Raw genomic sequence first — 15,099 nt, 5'->3', positions numbered from 1 at the left:
GGTCTTGTCAGTTTTTGACTGCTTGCCTATGCAGGTTCTGGAGTCTGGCAGTCATGATTATGAATACTTCCAGAGGCTGTTGGATTATGCTCTTACCATTGTCCTCAAGCTTGGAGCTCCTGCTAGAGACAATGAAGCAAGAGCAGCACATGAAAGTTTGATCAAAGAGTTGTCAGAAATCTCTTCTCACATGGATGACAAAAATAGTAGCTCATTTGGACTTGCCTTGGTGAAAGGATTGCGGTTTATACTTGAGCAAATCCAGGTGTGCAGTTCATACATTTTACATGCTTACCAGTGAAAGGGCATGGCACTTTTTTTTCATGAGTGAGGGTTCAATTACAACCAAACCCTCCTGAATTAGGACTTCATAAACGACTTTTGTGTAGAACCTTGTGGATCACGACTTGTTTGAAAAACACATACAATGTGCATGCTTGAAAATCTGCAATTCCTCTTCTCTCTCTCTCTCTCTCTCTGTCTCTCTCTCTCTCTCTGTGGTACACATCATTTATTAAAATGTGGATCACGACTTGTTTGAAAAACACATACAATGTGCATGCTTGAAAATCTGCAATTCCTCTTCTCTCTCTCTCTCTCTCTCTCTCTCTCTCTCTCTCTCTGTGGTACACATCATTTATTAAAAAAAAGTGTGTGTGTGTGTGTGAAGAGTTTTGGACTGTTAAGTGCGGCTTCAAGATATAGATCCATTTCACAAACTGATTAACCTTTTGGGAATTCACTAGTGCAATTCTCATCTGCTGTTCCAAGCCTACTGCTAGTTTTGCCTCTACAAGCCATAAAATTTAGGGTCGAACTGCATCAGGATGTGTTCGCATAAATGTTGTAAATTTGATGAAGTTGTTTTACAGCTTCCTTAACTGAAAGTAAATCGAATTAGGCCTGTACTTTTAAAGGGATTTATCATTTTTGGGAAATTGCTTCCGTGCCAATGAAAGCAAAAGTAGTTGATGTTTAAAAGTAACAGGACAACATTGGCAGTTGTTGATTCTGAGAGGAATGGAAGAACGATAGAAAATCTCAGGTGTTTTAACATGCTACGTGACTCTTAAATTTGTGTGTTTCTTCTCTCTCAGGTTTTGAAGGCAGATATCAGTGCAGCACGAATTCAAGCTCTTGCACCCATCGTTCAAGGGTCTGCAGGTATTGAGTACCTGCAGAAAGCTTTTGCCAAGCGTCATGAGCTTCCTGATCTGCAGTTGGGAGGACGAGTGGATTGTTCCAAGAAGCTACCCAAGACTATGATGTGGCTGCTGGAGGTGAGACAAGGATTAGAGCAGGACAGAGGAGAGCTTGAAGCCTTACGGAGTGCATACTCTTCTACGACACCTGCAACAGAGAGATCCAGGCCACTGATGCCATCAATGCGAGCTGGTGCCAGAGTTGTGACTGAAAAACCTCTTGCTGCTCCAAGGGAATTGGCTACATCCACTGCAGGTGATAGAAGCCCTTTTTTTTACCTGCTACATCAGAGAGAGTAGAGTAGGAAAGGGGCAGCAGGACAAGGGGTGGGGGGGAGTGGGTGGTTTGGGTTTCTAGAATTGGAAATGAATAGCTACAGTTTGGCAATAGGGAAAGGTGCGTGGTCTGGTTTAAAAATTGGAAATGATTGGCTCATATTTCTTTTTCTTGTGGAAGGGGTTTGGTTGAAGGGGTGTGAAATCCAAATCATAAGTGTGTTTTGGGTTTGGGGAGAGGGGTGCATGGGGTGTGTGTGTGTCAGGTGATAGAAGCCCTTTTTTTAACCTGCTACATCAGAGAGAGTAGAGTGTAGCTTATACATGTTTGTGACCTAGCTAAAAAGTTATACCTTTCTCTATATATGTTTCTTCTAACTTTAAGGCTTTATTAGTTAGCACTCATTATACTAATAATAACATAAGAATTCTTAATAAACTAAGACGTCTTAGAAACAAGCATCTCAAGACTTCTATTTCTATTAGTCCTATTCATGCCACGCAAGTAATTTATGTTGTCTATAACATACATAGTAGTAATATGCTTTATGTAGGACAAACCTATAGGACAGCTTTTATTCGTTTTCAAGAACATGTTAGGGAAGCTAGAAAAATTCATAGGAAGAATTCCTTAATTGAGAATTCAAAACCCTTATATGCAGCAATGGCAAAGTCTGGTTTTGAATCTTTTCGTTGCTTTCCCATTGAGCATATAGAGGGCCATTTTAATAATGCCAAGGACTTTTACAAGGCTGCTCGTCCTCGTGAATTGTTTTGGATGAGAACTTTACACACTTTCTTCCCAAGAGGTTTTAATTTAGAAGGAAAATCAACTCTTCGTAAAAATAAAAGAACCTCTAAAAAGAACCCTTTGATGTGGAGAACTCATATCAAGCCCTTTAACATTCATCATTACCAACATAGTCATACACCTAACATCGTATGGAAACCTAAAGTTATGTTACGAGGTTGTCCTAGCTCTCCTGCAATCTCACATGTAGTTCGTGAGTTGCCTCCCTCACTTCCTCTTCCTCCACTTCCTCCTCCTTTAGTTCCTTTCACTTCCTCAGTTCCAAGAGTTTTTGCTTCTCGAGACTATAAAAGAAGACTACTCTACCTAGATAGATTAATGTCACTGGGTCTTTTTTCAATAAAAGTTTTTGAAAAATATAATGTCAAAGTTCTTTTTAAACTTCAATACACCTTGGAAAACTTCTCTTTTGAGGATTTGAATCTAAATAAGCTCCATTATATACAACTTAAAACTTCGTTGGATCGCTTCTTAAAAGTAAAAGCTTCATTTCAAAGCAAAGAAGTCTATCTAAATAAGGAACTCTTGATTTGTATTTTTACTTCTCCCTCACTTGACAAGATAGGCTTAAACTCCATTTTGAAGTCTCCTGAAGTAATGGATTCTCTCCCTCATTTTGTGAGAAGAATTTGGAAGCATCCAGTAGTAGCTTGGAAGTATGTAAAAACTTTAGGACAAAAGGCTTTCAACTATGGAGAGATAGGTAAAAGGCTTTCAGAGCATTCAAAATCTTCTATCCTTAAAGAACCTTGTTGTTGTAAAAGTAAGAGATTCCAAAGCTTTATTGATGCTGATTTAGGACATGTAGTCACAACTGATACCTCAATTTTGCTTTCTAGTAACCTAAGAGACCTTTTCATGAAAGGCACAAAATTTCGATTGTACTCTTTTAAAGAGTCTTGCCTTTTAAAAGCTATCAATAAGGGAATCTCAAAGTTTGTTTTGCAATTAGAAGAATGTTTAGGAGTTCAAAATATCTTATCAGAATGGAAAGGGAAGATTTTGAAGAAAGTTGCTTTGAAACTAGAAGAAGTCCCTTCGGTTATTTGCTCAAAGAAAAGTAACCATCTTTCGAAAGAAGATGAAACTCTTCTTCGAAAATTCCATAGGAATTTTGTCATTTCTTATGTGGACAAATGTTCCAATAACTTTGTTTTTATTTGCAAAAAGTTTTACTTAGAATGTCTTTTGAGAGAAGTGAACTCGTCTGCCAAAACTTACGCCCCCGCCTTAGTTTCTCAAAAGGATTTGATCTCAAAACATCAGAGTTTTTGCAAGTCTTCTGGGTTTGTTTGCAATCCAAGCATACCTTTTCTTTGTGCTGCTTGGAAGTTTCACAAAACTCCAAAAAAGCCAAGATTTATTGCAGCTGCTTGTGAGACTACTTTGACGAATATCTCTAAATGGCTAAGCTACTGCTTCAAAGCCATGTTGCCTAGTGTCCATGAACTTTGGAGGGACTTATTAAAAGAGGCAGATGTCCCCTCGAACTCAAGCTGGATTTTAAATGACTCTGTAGGAGTGATTCCTGTTGTAAAATTTTTTAATTCCTCTCGAAGCATTCAGGAAAAAGAGTCTCCTATTCTCCTTCAAACCTATGATTTTACGACACTTTACACAAAGATTGAGCTGGAAGACCTGAAGTTTAGAATTAAAAAGCTAGTGGCTGAAGTTTTCAAGCTGAGATTTGACAAAGATAGATGCAAAGTGCTAAAAGTTCAGAAAACAGCCTTATGCTTTGACTTTTTGTGGCTAAAAAATAAAGATCATGACATAGGTTCTAAAAAGAAAAGATACACAAAGGTAGTAAGTGTAGAAGATGTTTGCTCTTGGATAGATTTTCTTTTAGATAATCTTTACATCACAATAGGTGATTCTTTGTTTCAACAAGTTATAGAAATCCCCATGGGCACTAATTGTGCCGTCTTTTTAGCAAACTTTTATCTTTTCACTTATGAATTTGAGTTTATGCAACGTCTTATTTCTATCAATACCTGCCCTATCATTTTACATAAGCTTAGTCAAGTTAGGCGTTTTATAGATGATTTATTTGTACCAGATGTTCCTAACTTTCAAGACTTTATGTACAAAGACGCTAGAGCTTTTGGAGAAGGAATCTATCCTCGTGACTCTTGTGAACTGAACTGCACTTCAAAAGGGGATTCTTGTGTTTTCTTAGATCTTAGACTTTCTCAATCTACCATAGGATTAGAGGTTGATATATACGATAAACGTGAACAACCTGAATATAGTGGTTTACACATTATAAAAATGCCTCACATTGACTCAAACATTTCTGATTTGGCAAAATATGGAGTCATTTCTTCCCAATTCCATAGATTTTCCCACCTTTGTACAACTAAGGAGTCTTTTATCACTCATTGTAGTAATTTGATCACTTTACTATTACACAAGAGGTATAATCCAAGGAAAATAATGAAAAAAGTTCGCACATTCTTAGATAGGAAGTCTTTTATCTATGGTGTTTCGGCCTTAGGTTTGTTTAGAATGATTGAACTTAAGCTGAAAACAAAAAGCGGGGAGCTGAATAGCCCGTTTTTCTTTTAGTTTCAAAAGAGAGTTTGTTTGAGTATACTTGTGCTTTCTAAGTTAGAAATGTATTTTTGCCTCTTTGCAGAAACGAGACATAAGTGTAAAGTGCCTTTTAACTTTTTATGTTTTAAATAAGAGAGAGAGAGAGAGAGAGAGAGAGAGAGAGAGAGAGAGATTCTAGTTTTTTGGAAGTTTTTGTTTCTTGACTTGCTTGTTTATTGTTGCTTAAGTCACCTGCTTCGTTTCTTCTTTATTTCTTGTTTTCATTCTCTTTTGTTTATTTGACGTATTTTAGCAAGCACTGGGTTTGCCCAAGAGACTCCGCGGGTCTTTAGAAACCCAGTATAGCTGCTTATGCTTGGGCACTGATGACGACATAAGTGTTGCTTTGCTTGCTAAGTATGTCTTCCTTTTGCTTTTCATCAAAGTTTTTGTTTACCTCTTTTTTCTTCTCTTTCATTTTCTCTTTTATTTTCTTTGTAGATTTTTGATCTTTAGAACAACAAAAAATTCTAAATTTGTATGATTGGACTTATTCTAGTCTTACAAAGGTATATGTAGCAAAGGGGCAGCAGGACAAGGGGTGGGGGGGAGTGGGTGGTTTGGGTTTCTAAAATTGGAAATGAATAGCTACAGTTTGGCAATAGGGAAAGGTGCGTGGTCTGGTTTAAAAATTGGAAATGATTGGCTCATATTTCTTCTTCTTGTGGAAGGGGTTTGGTTGAAGGGGTGTGGAATCCAAATCATAAGTGTGTTTTGGGTTCGGGGAGAGGGGTGCATGGGGCGTGTGTGTGTCAGGTGATAGAAGCCCTTTTTTTTACCTGCTACATCAGAGAGAGTAGAGTAGCAAAGGGGCAGCAGGACACGGGGTGGGGGGGAGTGGGTGGTTTGGGTTTTGGAAATGAATAGCTACAGTTTGGCAATAGGGAAAGGCGTGTGGTCTGGTTTTGGCTCATATTTCTTCTTCTTGTGGAAGGGGTTTGGTTGAAGGGGTGGGGGGAAGTGGGTGGTTTGGGTTTCTAAAATTGGAAATGAATAGCTACAGTTTGGCAATAGGGAAAGGTGCGTGGTCTGGTTTAAAAATTGGAAATGATTGGCTCATATTTCTTCTTCTTGTGGAAGGGGTTTGGTTGAAGGGGTGTGAAATCCAAATCATAAGTCTGTTTTGGGTTTGGGGAGAGGGGTGCATGGGGCGTGTGTGTGTGTGTGAGAGAGAGAGAGAAAGAGAGAGAGAGTGTGTGTAGAGAAGGGGGAAGGGCAGATTTGGAGATGGGGAGAGAATAGCAGAAGAGAGGAGATGGGCAGATTTGGAGATGGGAAGAGAAGAGAGGAGAAGGGGAGGGAGAGAGGAAGAGAGAGAAGGATGAGGGGATAGAGAGATAGAGAGAGGAAGGAGAGAGAGTGTAAGCGTAGGCAGGAAGGAGGAAGGGAGAGTAGATAGGATTAGATGTCACATCAAAAAGTACCATACAAATCATTAGGGGCTGACTTATATAGTCCCACTTCTTTCTCCGATCTTACCACCAATTTGGAGATGGGAGGAGAAGAGAGGAGAAGGGGAGGGAGAGAGGAAGAGAGAGAAGAATGAGGGGATAGAGAGATAGAGAGAGGGAGGAGAGAGAGTGTAAGCGTAGGCAGGAAGGAGGAAGGGAGAGTAGATAGGATTAGATGTCACATCAAAAAGTACCATACAAATCATTAGGGGCTGACTTATATAGTCCCACTTCTTTCTCCTATCTTACCACCAATTTCCCTTCTTTTTCCCCACCTATTTCCGACCTTATTTCCTGCTATTTCCCACCTTCATTACAGCCATCCCTCCCCAAGGAATTTTGCCCTCAAAATTTATATGTGGGCTGTTAAATAGGTGCAGCAGACAGCAAATAATAATCAGCCTGGTAGGAGATAGGAATTGTCTTGGACAATGCTCTTTGGCTGCCATGAGTTCTCATCCTTAGGAAGTCCCTGCCACTTGATAAGATACTCGGTGTAGACTTTGTTTCAGAGTACGTGATCCCTGAAACCCATGATGCGCTCCGGAACATAGAGTATGTGGCCCTCCTCATCTATAGGTGGTAGCTCAAGAAGGACTTGGACATGCTGTCCGACATGTGGCTTCAGCAAGGACACATGGAAAACATTATGAATCTTGGAGGTCTTGGGTAGCTCCAACTCATACGCCACCTCGCCAACTCTGCGGATGATCCTGTAGGGACCGTAATTCGTGTGAGCAAGCTTCGTGTTGGTGTTACCTTTCAGCGAGGCATAACGGTTCTTATGGAGGCGTAAGTGCACATAATCCCCTTCTTCAAAAGATAGATACCTCCTGTGTTCATCCGCATACTTCTTCTGCTTGGCTTGGGCATCGTGCATATTCTTTTTAGCCAATTGCAGAAGGGCATCCATACTCTCCAAGTCATTTCTTGCTTGCTGATTTTTCACTGCCATGTCTGCAACTAAAGATGGCATACCCACTGTGCATTCATACATAGCCTCGAATGGGCTTATGCCAATAGAGATGTGCTTGGTACTGTTGTAACAAAATTCAGCAAGTGCCAACCACTTATCCCAAGACTTCTGTGTGTCATGACAGAAATGCCTCAAATACTCCTCTAGCCATTTGTTCACCCTTTCTGACTGTCCATCTGTCTCAGGGTGGTAAGTAGTGCTAGGTGTAAGAGAAGTACCTACTGCTGTAAATAACTCCTGCCAAAAGTGACCCATAAATTTTGCATCTCTGTCACTGACAATCTCCCGAGGGAAGCCATGATGCTTAAGAACATGCTCGATGAACTGCCAAGCAACCTGTGATGCTGAATAACGGGTCTTAGTGGGTATGAAATGGGCCTGCTTTGTCATTCTGTCAACCACCACAAAAATGCTATGCCATCCCTGCTCTGTGGAAGGCAACCTTGTGATGAAATCCATGGCAATGTGAGTCCATTTGCCTTCTGGAATAGGTAATGGCTGCAAGAGACCCGCGGGTAACCGGCTGTCCACTTTATTCTGCTGGCAGGGCAAACATTCACTGACAAATTTAACTACATCCCGCCACAAGCCATTCCAGATAAAGCTCTGTTTGACCTTTTCATATGTCTTTGTAATACCCGCATGTCTTGCCATAGGAGATGAGTGCATTTACTATAAGACTAAAATTTCCAGCACTTGCTTGATATGTCTGATGTGCTCCTGCTTATCCTTGCTGTAAATGAGGATGTCATCAAAAAATACCAGCACATATTTGAAAAGGAGAGGCCGCAAAATCTTGTTCATGAGTGCCTGGAAGGTTGCTAGTGCATTGGTTAATCCGAAAGGCATTACCTTGAATTCATACAGCCTCCTCTCGGTGTGTAAGGCTGTCTTGTGCTCATCCCCAACTTTCATTCTAATCTGATGATAGCCGGACCTCAAATCAATCTTAGTGAAAAACTAAGCACCCATGAGTTCCTCCAAGAGGTCATCTATCTTGGGGATTGGAAACCTGTTCTTGATGGTGACCTTATTCAAGTCTCTGTAGTCAATGCACATAAGGTAAGAACCGTCCTTCTTCACCAGGAGCATAGGGGATGCAAAAGGAGATTTAGATGCTCGTTTGGGAGAGACTAAAATGAAATCGTTTAGACTTCACAAGCAGTTGTAGCTTGAATGAAGAGATTTGGACTACTTTTTGATTAGCCTTCTCCTTTAGTGCTAGCCTTCGTCATGGCTGAGTTTGCCCTTCACTCCGGAGTGCCGACAGAAACTCAGTACGAAGACTTTGTATAAATGGATGCTCAAGTATGTGTTGGTGTGTGGATTTGTATGTGTGAGAGCATACTTTTATACTATGGCCTACACCCACTGTTGGGTGCTGATGACGTAAGTGGGGGTGTCATAGTAGCTAGTCCCTGCTATGCGGGATGGAGTTTATGGTTTTCAATCTTATGAGTGACTCTCGTGAAATTGAAACTGCACTATGTTGTGTTTTTAGAGGATGAGTTTGGGAATGTTCCTGGATTCATCTAGGTATATGCAAAAGGAGAAGTGCTATGAGTGATGAAACTCTTCTGAAGTAAGTCCCTCACTTGAGTTGCCACTTCCTTTCGTTCTACATTAGAGAGTCGGTATGGGGCCTTATTGATTGGCTTACTGCCAGGTTCCAGGACTGTGGCATGATCTACATCTCTTCTCCGAGGCAACTGTGATGGCAAATCAGCAAACACATGTGCAAACTCTGAGAGCAATCTCTGCATATCACAATCATCAACACAGGGAGTGCCACCCTCCTCAGTGACTGACACATTTAATGCATATATGGCACTGCCCCTCTTGAGCTCTCTGGCCAACTGCCTTGCTGAAATGACCTGCAATTTAGGAGCTGCAATACCATGCAATGTAACTGATCCATCCCTGTGGACAAAGCTGAGTGTTAAGGCATTGAAATCCATGCTGATTTTGCCCTTGCCCAGTGATTGCAACCAATCACAGCCGAGGACAACATCTATTGGGCCCATGTCAAGTGCCAAGAGATCACCTGCAAATGTATAGTCATCAGAGAACTTAATCCTTGCATCTTGGCGACAAGATCTACTGATCATATGCTGTCCATTGGCCACTTCTACTCTCAGCCCATGGTCTATCTGAGTAGCAATCAGTCCCACCCTATGTAAGGTCTTGCAGTTAACAAAACTATGGGTGCTACCGCTGTCCACCAACACATGCACAATCCTGCCATTAATCATCCCTGTTAATCTGATAGTATCAGCACTTTTGGCACCCATCAGGGCATGCATGGAAATAGTATAAAGTGTTGGCTGGGCATCCCAATAAACCTCATCCTCGTTCACAGGAGCATTACCGCCTGCATCTTCACGTGCATAAAAAGGCATCGCATCGTGATGCTCCACAGAAAAGAGTGTGGGCCTACGGCCTCTCATGCCACCAGTGGGCAGATTCTCATACGAATGCGAAGCATGAGTGTCGTGCGCAGTAGCACCACCAGGATCAAAAGGAAAGTCAGTGCCCTTCGTGGCTCCAGTGTCAGGAGCCTCATCTGCATCATGTGTATTTACCATCTCATTCTGAGACGTATCCAAAGAACCTGGGGCATCAAACAATTCCTCGTCATTAGAGAGGTCAATGATCATGTTGAGCTTGCCAGTACCACTGTTGCGCATCTTGCACACATTCCTATGCTCAGGAGTCCATTTCTCGCCACATTTAAAACATAAGTTGGCCTTGTTTCTGCTGTCCATTATTGCCCGTGTATGCTGTTTTATCTCAGCCTGCTCATTTCCAGCAGTAGGCTTGCCTCCAGGCTTTGGCATCAGTCCACCTGTAAGGCCTGGCATACGGCATCTTACTACCCGAGACAATAGAATGGTGCTGCTGCAGATTTCTTGTCAGTCCGCTCAGCAAACTTAGGCTTCGACTTAGCATCATACCCGGTTGCATGCGAGCTGCCCATGGCTTTTTTTTGCTTGCCAGCATATTTAGGCTCGAATACTTCTGCAAGCTGAGCTGCCCTCTCAATTGTTTGAGGGTTATGATACCCATGGATGAAACGCAACAGCTTTCCCTTTCAGATACGTCCTGCACAAATAGGGAAAGCCTCCAAAAGCGTTGCAAGTACTCTCGGACCATACCGGTCTGTGACAAGGCATAAAATTCAGTCAAGTATTGATCCAATACAAGTGGAGATACAAATGTAGTGACCGTTAATTCTTTGAAACCCCTCCAAGTGGTTGGTCTCTGAGGCGAATCCCTCATGTATCGCCACCATGTGTGGGCATAGTCCTGCATATGCATACCTGCAAAAATGATGCGCTTCTCAGACTTGGGGTAGAAGCGGAAATAGTCTTTCAGCTTCGTGAGCCACTCCAACTCATTGGGAGTGCGGGTGTCCCCTTTAAACTTATGCACTGTGAGTTTGTCCTTGATAACCTTGGCTGCATAATTCTTGTGTGTGTAACCTCCAGAAGTGCGGGCATCATCATGCTTGAGGTTCACATAATCAAAGCTGGAAATAGTCCTCCAGCTTCATGAGCCACTCCAACTCATTGGGAGTGCGAGTGTCCCCTTTAAACTTATGCACTGTGAGTTTGTCCTTGATAACCTTGGCTGCATAATTCTTGTGTGTGTAACCTCCAGAAGTGCGGGCATCATCATGCTTGAGGTTCACATAATCAAAGAAGGGCATCTCAAGTTTGATGGCCTCAAGTAGGGCCTTGTATGAACGCAAAGAATCTGCCAACATGTTATCAAAAGTGACTTGCTGCCCACCACCAACCCCCTGCTGCGTAGAAGCTGCTGCCATCTTATGCACCGGTTGCCTTTGGCTATATGTGCTCGTTGGCGGAGCGATAGGTGCATGAACCCCGGGCTGGGTCTCTCTGCCAAATGCATTTCTCGGAAATGATGGCATACCAAAGGGCTGAGAAGAGGACTGACCTTTCTCCCAGGGGTGTGGGCTGCCATATAAACCCAAGCCGACTCCAAGCATAGTCGCTGGTGCGGTGAAAGGAGCACTAGCCGGATGCACACCAACGGGTCGGCCCAAAAGAGACGGCTCAGCTTGCATAGATGCAGAAAGCTGAGAGCTAAAAGATGGCCTGACATCCTGCAAGAAGGTGCTCTGTGGCACAGAAAATGCATCATCTATGTCCAGATAATCCCCAAGCTGGGGTACATGCAATGGTCCAGAAGAGGAAGGGAGAGTAGATAGGATTAGATGTCACATAAAGAAGTACCATACAAGTCATTAGGGGTTGACTTATATAGTCCCCCTTCTTTCTCCTATCTTACCACCAATTTCCCTTCTTTCCCCACATATTTCCCACCTTCATTACACACACACACACACACACACACACACACACACAGAGATGATGTTTTAAGTTTGTGTGAGCCCCTTAAGTTATCTATACTGGCAATCCCTTACATCTAGTGAAAGAAAACATTACAGACTTATGTAGTGAGTACTTGCCGGGCTAGCTTGTGTGCTAGTCCCAGTATCTTGTTGCGGTGTTCAAAAATCTCTTTCAAGTAGCTTCCTAGCTTTTTGGTTGGCTGCTCCAAGAGAGTTTTAAGATTATCTCTGCTGTGTATGTGTGGGTGTGCACTGTGTGGATTTGTATGTGTGAGAGCATATGCATGTACAACACATGCTTCCTGATCAAGAAAGCTCAACATGCACGAGAAATCTGAATATACTTGGAACTACAGCAACACCTTTCTCCTTTGTTGAGAGAGAGAGAGAGAGAGAGAGAGAGAGATTTTCAATGTCTTCGAAAGACCGAAGGGTCTAAGATATTTGCATGTACTTTCTAAAAGTATCTTTGTAATAAAGGTGGACTGTAGCTATAAGCAACGGGAAAGTAAAGATACAAACAATCTCTAGAAAACACTTTTGGGCACATGCAACCTCATACTACCTTGCACGTAACTTTACAACCCAAAATAGCTACATGCAATGTATGTGTTTGTGCAACGAGGACGACGGGACCGCTGCATCTCCTCCTCGCTCTGCTGCCTTGTTGCACCCCCCCTTGCTTTCATAGCTGCGCCTCCCTTCTCGTCCCCCCCTCCCCCGGCGGCCATAGCTTCGCCTCCCTTCCTCCTCCTTGCCTTTGCCTCCCATCTCCATCGTCTCTCCTTTCCTCCATGCCTCTTGTCCGCCTCCCTTCTTCTCTTAGCTCGCACTTAGCCTATCAACGCTTTTCATAGTTGGCAGCTCAGCTGCTCCAGCCTTGCCTTAGTTCCCCGCACTGGTCGCCTAGCCCACATAGGCTCGTACTTACCGATTTGGTGCCTTTGTTGTGAGCAGTCCCGCTCGCACCTAGGACAGACTGCGGAGGAGCCACGAGCTCCCCATTTGCATGTGGTGGCCCAAGCGGTTGGTTAGTAGTGGCAAGCCCCCAACCCCCTCTTTCTACTGTCCATACTGCAGCAAGGCAAGGCGAGGCACTGGTTAGGTCATTCGTCATTGTGGCAGCCCTGAAAGAGGCTTTCGGCCTCAGGAAAGACCTCGCCCGGAGTGCCGTATGTAGGCTCAAGTTCAAGGTGGCGGAAGATAGTGGGATGTGTACTTCAAGATCCTGGGGAAAGTTTTTCGCCCGGAGTCCAAGCATTGTGAGCTCTCTTTTGGACTGCACTTGCAGCCGGATCAACTTGCTCTTCCTTGGCAAGTTGGTTCACTTTTGGTTTCTTTCCTTTCTTCTTCGTGGTAGTAGAGCGTTAATGGTGTTTTTTTGGGGACAACAGGTGAAGTATGTAGTTTAATCTCTTTAGGACAGGGCAGTGGTAGGATGGATTGTCGTTTGACACCCTCAAGGAGGCAGATTCGGGAGAGGCTTCAGGCAAGTTTAGCTTTAGAGGGTGATGACATTCAGGAGGTCACTATCTATGGGAGGGGTGTCTTTCCCCTTCAGCTGAGCTCTCTAGCCACCTCACAGGCCTTCTTGGAGCAGAGTCCGATCTTCCTAGGTCCACACTTGGTCGACCTTATCCCTTGGTATCACGGTGTCACGGTAGAGGATATGGATACGACACATCATGTCCCCCATTTCCCAGTGACGCTCTGCTTCCCGGGGCTCCCGAGGGAGTACAGGTCCATTCTTTCCTCGATAGGGGACGCTTTTGGCATAGTACTGGAGTCCCCACTGGTTAGCAGAGTCCGATCTTCCTAGGTCCACACTTGGTCGACCTTATCCCTTGGTATCACGGTGTCACGGTGGAGGATATGGATATGACACATCATGTCCCCCGTTTCCCAGTGACGCTCTGCTTCCCGGGGCTCCCGAGGGAGTACATGTCCATTCTTTCCTCGATAGGGGACGCTTTTGGCATAGTATTGGAGTCCCCACTGGTTAAGTAGCTACAGCAGTAGCAGATGATGGGGTTCCTATGTCAGGCTAGTTGTGGAGAACCCGGAGTCCCCCCCGGAGCTGGAGATCCTTGATGGGGGAACACTTCGGCAGATGTTGGAGATCTCTGGGCTTCCTAGACAGTGTCTACGTTGCAAACAGTCACCTAGCCCGAGATTGCCCTAGAAGATAGGCTTTGTCTCCTCCCCCTGCCCCCAGGTTCGACCGAGTCAACAGAGAGAGACTTAGGCGGAGAGGGCCCAGCATCTCCGAGGGAGCAACAATAGGAGTCAGGGACACCTTGGGTGATGCCTTCTGGGGGCAAATGGATCCTGGTAAAGGAGAAAAAGAAGTTGAACAAGCGGAGCCATAAGAATTGGAGACGGCGAGCCTGACACAAGGCGAGGGAGTAGTTGGAGCGCAAGTCAACCTCCTTCCTCCTGAAGAGGAGCAGTTTGCGGACTCCCTTCATGACGTACACCCCCGCAAGTAGAGGGAGCTTCGGTTCTGCAATGGATCCCTCGAGCGCAAAGCACTCGGGTAGGCAATCACCATAGCAATAGTAGGAACCGGATGTGGTGATGATAGAGGCTCCCCCTGAGACTCTCAGGAGATGGAGGAGGCACGACAGCGCCCCTAGGCTTCGACACAACTACGTGCATCCTCCTCTTCTTCGGCGGATACCCCCCCCTCCCCTCCTTCCATATCCTTCTCCCCTTTCCCCCCCCTCCTCTCCCTACCCTTCGACCTCCGGATCCCCCCCTCCGTTCCACCCGCTACAGTAGGGCCATCTACTCCCTCCTCCTCCTGGGTCCCTCAGCCCTCAAGCAAGGGTAAGGTCCCGGATTCTAACTTAGCCCTTCCCTCCCAGGTTGGAGGCTCCCCTTAGCGGACCTCTGTCCCATGACAGGAGTCAGGGGGTAGTAGATCCCCATCACAGGTTCCATACCCTAAGCTTCTTGACCTGCACTCCGCCTACTGAAAGAGTTTTGGCGTTTGGGACCATGGAACTATCTTGCAATTCCAAACTCCTCTCCCATGTCCCTCGAGCTGACAATTTTGATTCTGCAACCCCGAAAAGGAGGATCATTTAGTGTGCTTGGATCCCGCACCCATTAGGAGAGCTTATAGGGCCTCCCCGTGTTGGCTGGTCCAGCACCACTGGTACAGCCCCAACACCACTCGTAGGGAGAAATTGCAGCCTCGTGTTTGCTAGTGTAGATTTCTTTGGCATTGGACCGCTCAGCTCATTGCCTCCACAGGAGAGGAGAAGTGGATGTCAGAGATGTTTGATGACATGATAGAGAAGCAACTATCTTGCTTTCTTTCAGCTTGGTTTCACTCCAGAGAGACCGAGCTTAGGGCTAGGAGTAGGAGTGATCTGTCTGCCCCCCGAAGGGAAGAGTTCCCTTCC

At 44.5% G+C, this 15,099-nt stretch overlaps 1 protein-coding gene across 4 annotated transcripts in view; it reads left to right on the top strand.

Annotated features, from left to right (window-relative positions):
* The window catches only part of LOC147892441 (uncharacterized), a 53,653-nt gene that overhangs the window by 29,550 nt on the left and 9,004 nt on the right, over positions 1 to 15,099 (top strand). For all 4 annotated transcript variants that reach the window (XM_087387624.1, XM_087387625.1, XM_087387626.1 and 1 more), the window contains exons 10-11: positions 35 to 265; positions 1,098 to 1,458. In XM_087387624.1, the coding sequence (XP_087243750.1) occupies positions 35 to 265; positions 1,098 to 1,458 (592 nt within the window). The remainder of the gene's footprint in view (positions 1 to 34; positions 266 to 1,097; positions 1,459 to 15,099) is intronic.

Source organism: Dipteris shenzhenensis, chromosome 16 (genome assembly GCF_047967505.1).
Source record: "Dipteris shenzhenensis isolate YYH24624 ecotype China chromosome 16, Dip_SZ_1.0, whole genome shotgun sequence".
NCBI classification, from domain to species: Eukaryota; Viridiplantae; Streptophyta; class Polypodiopsida; order Gleicheniales; family Dipteridaceae; genus Dipteris; species Dipteris shenzhenensis.
Note: the sequence above shows the minus strand (reverse complement) of the source record. Positions and strands in the feature narration are given on the sequence as shown.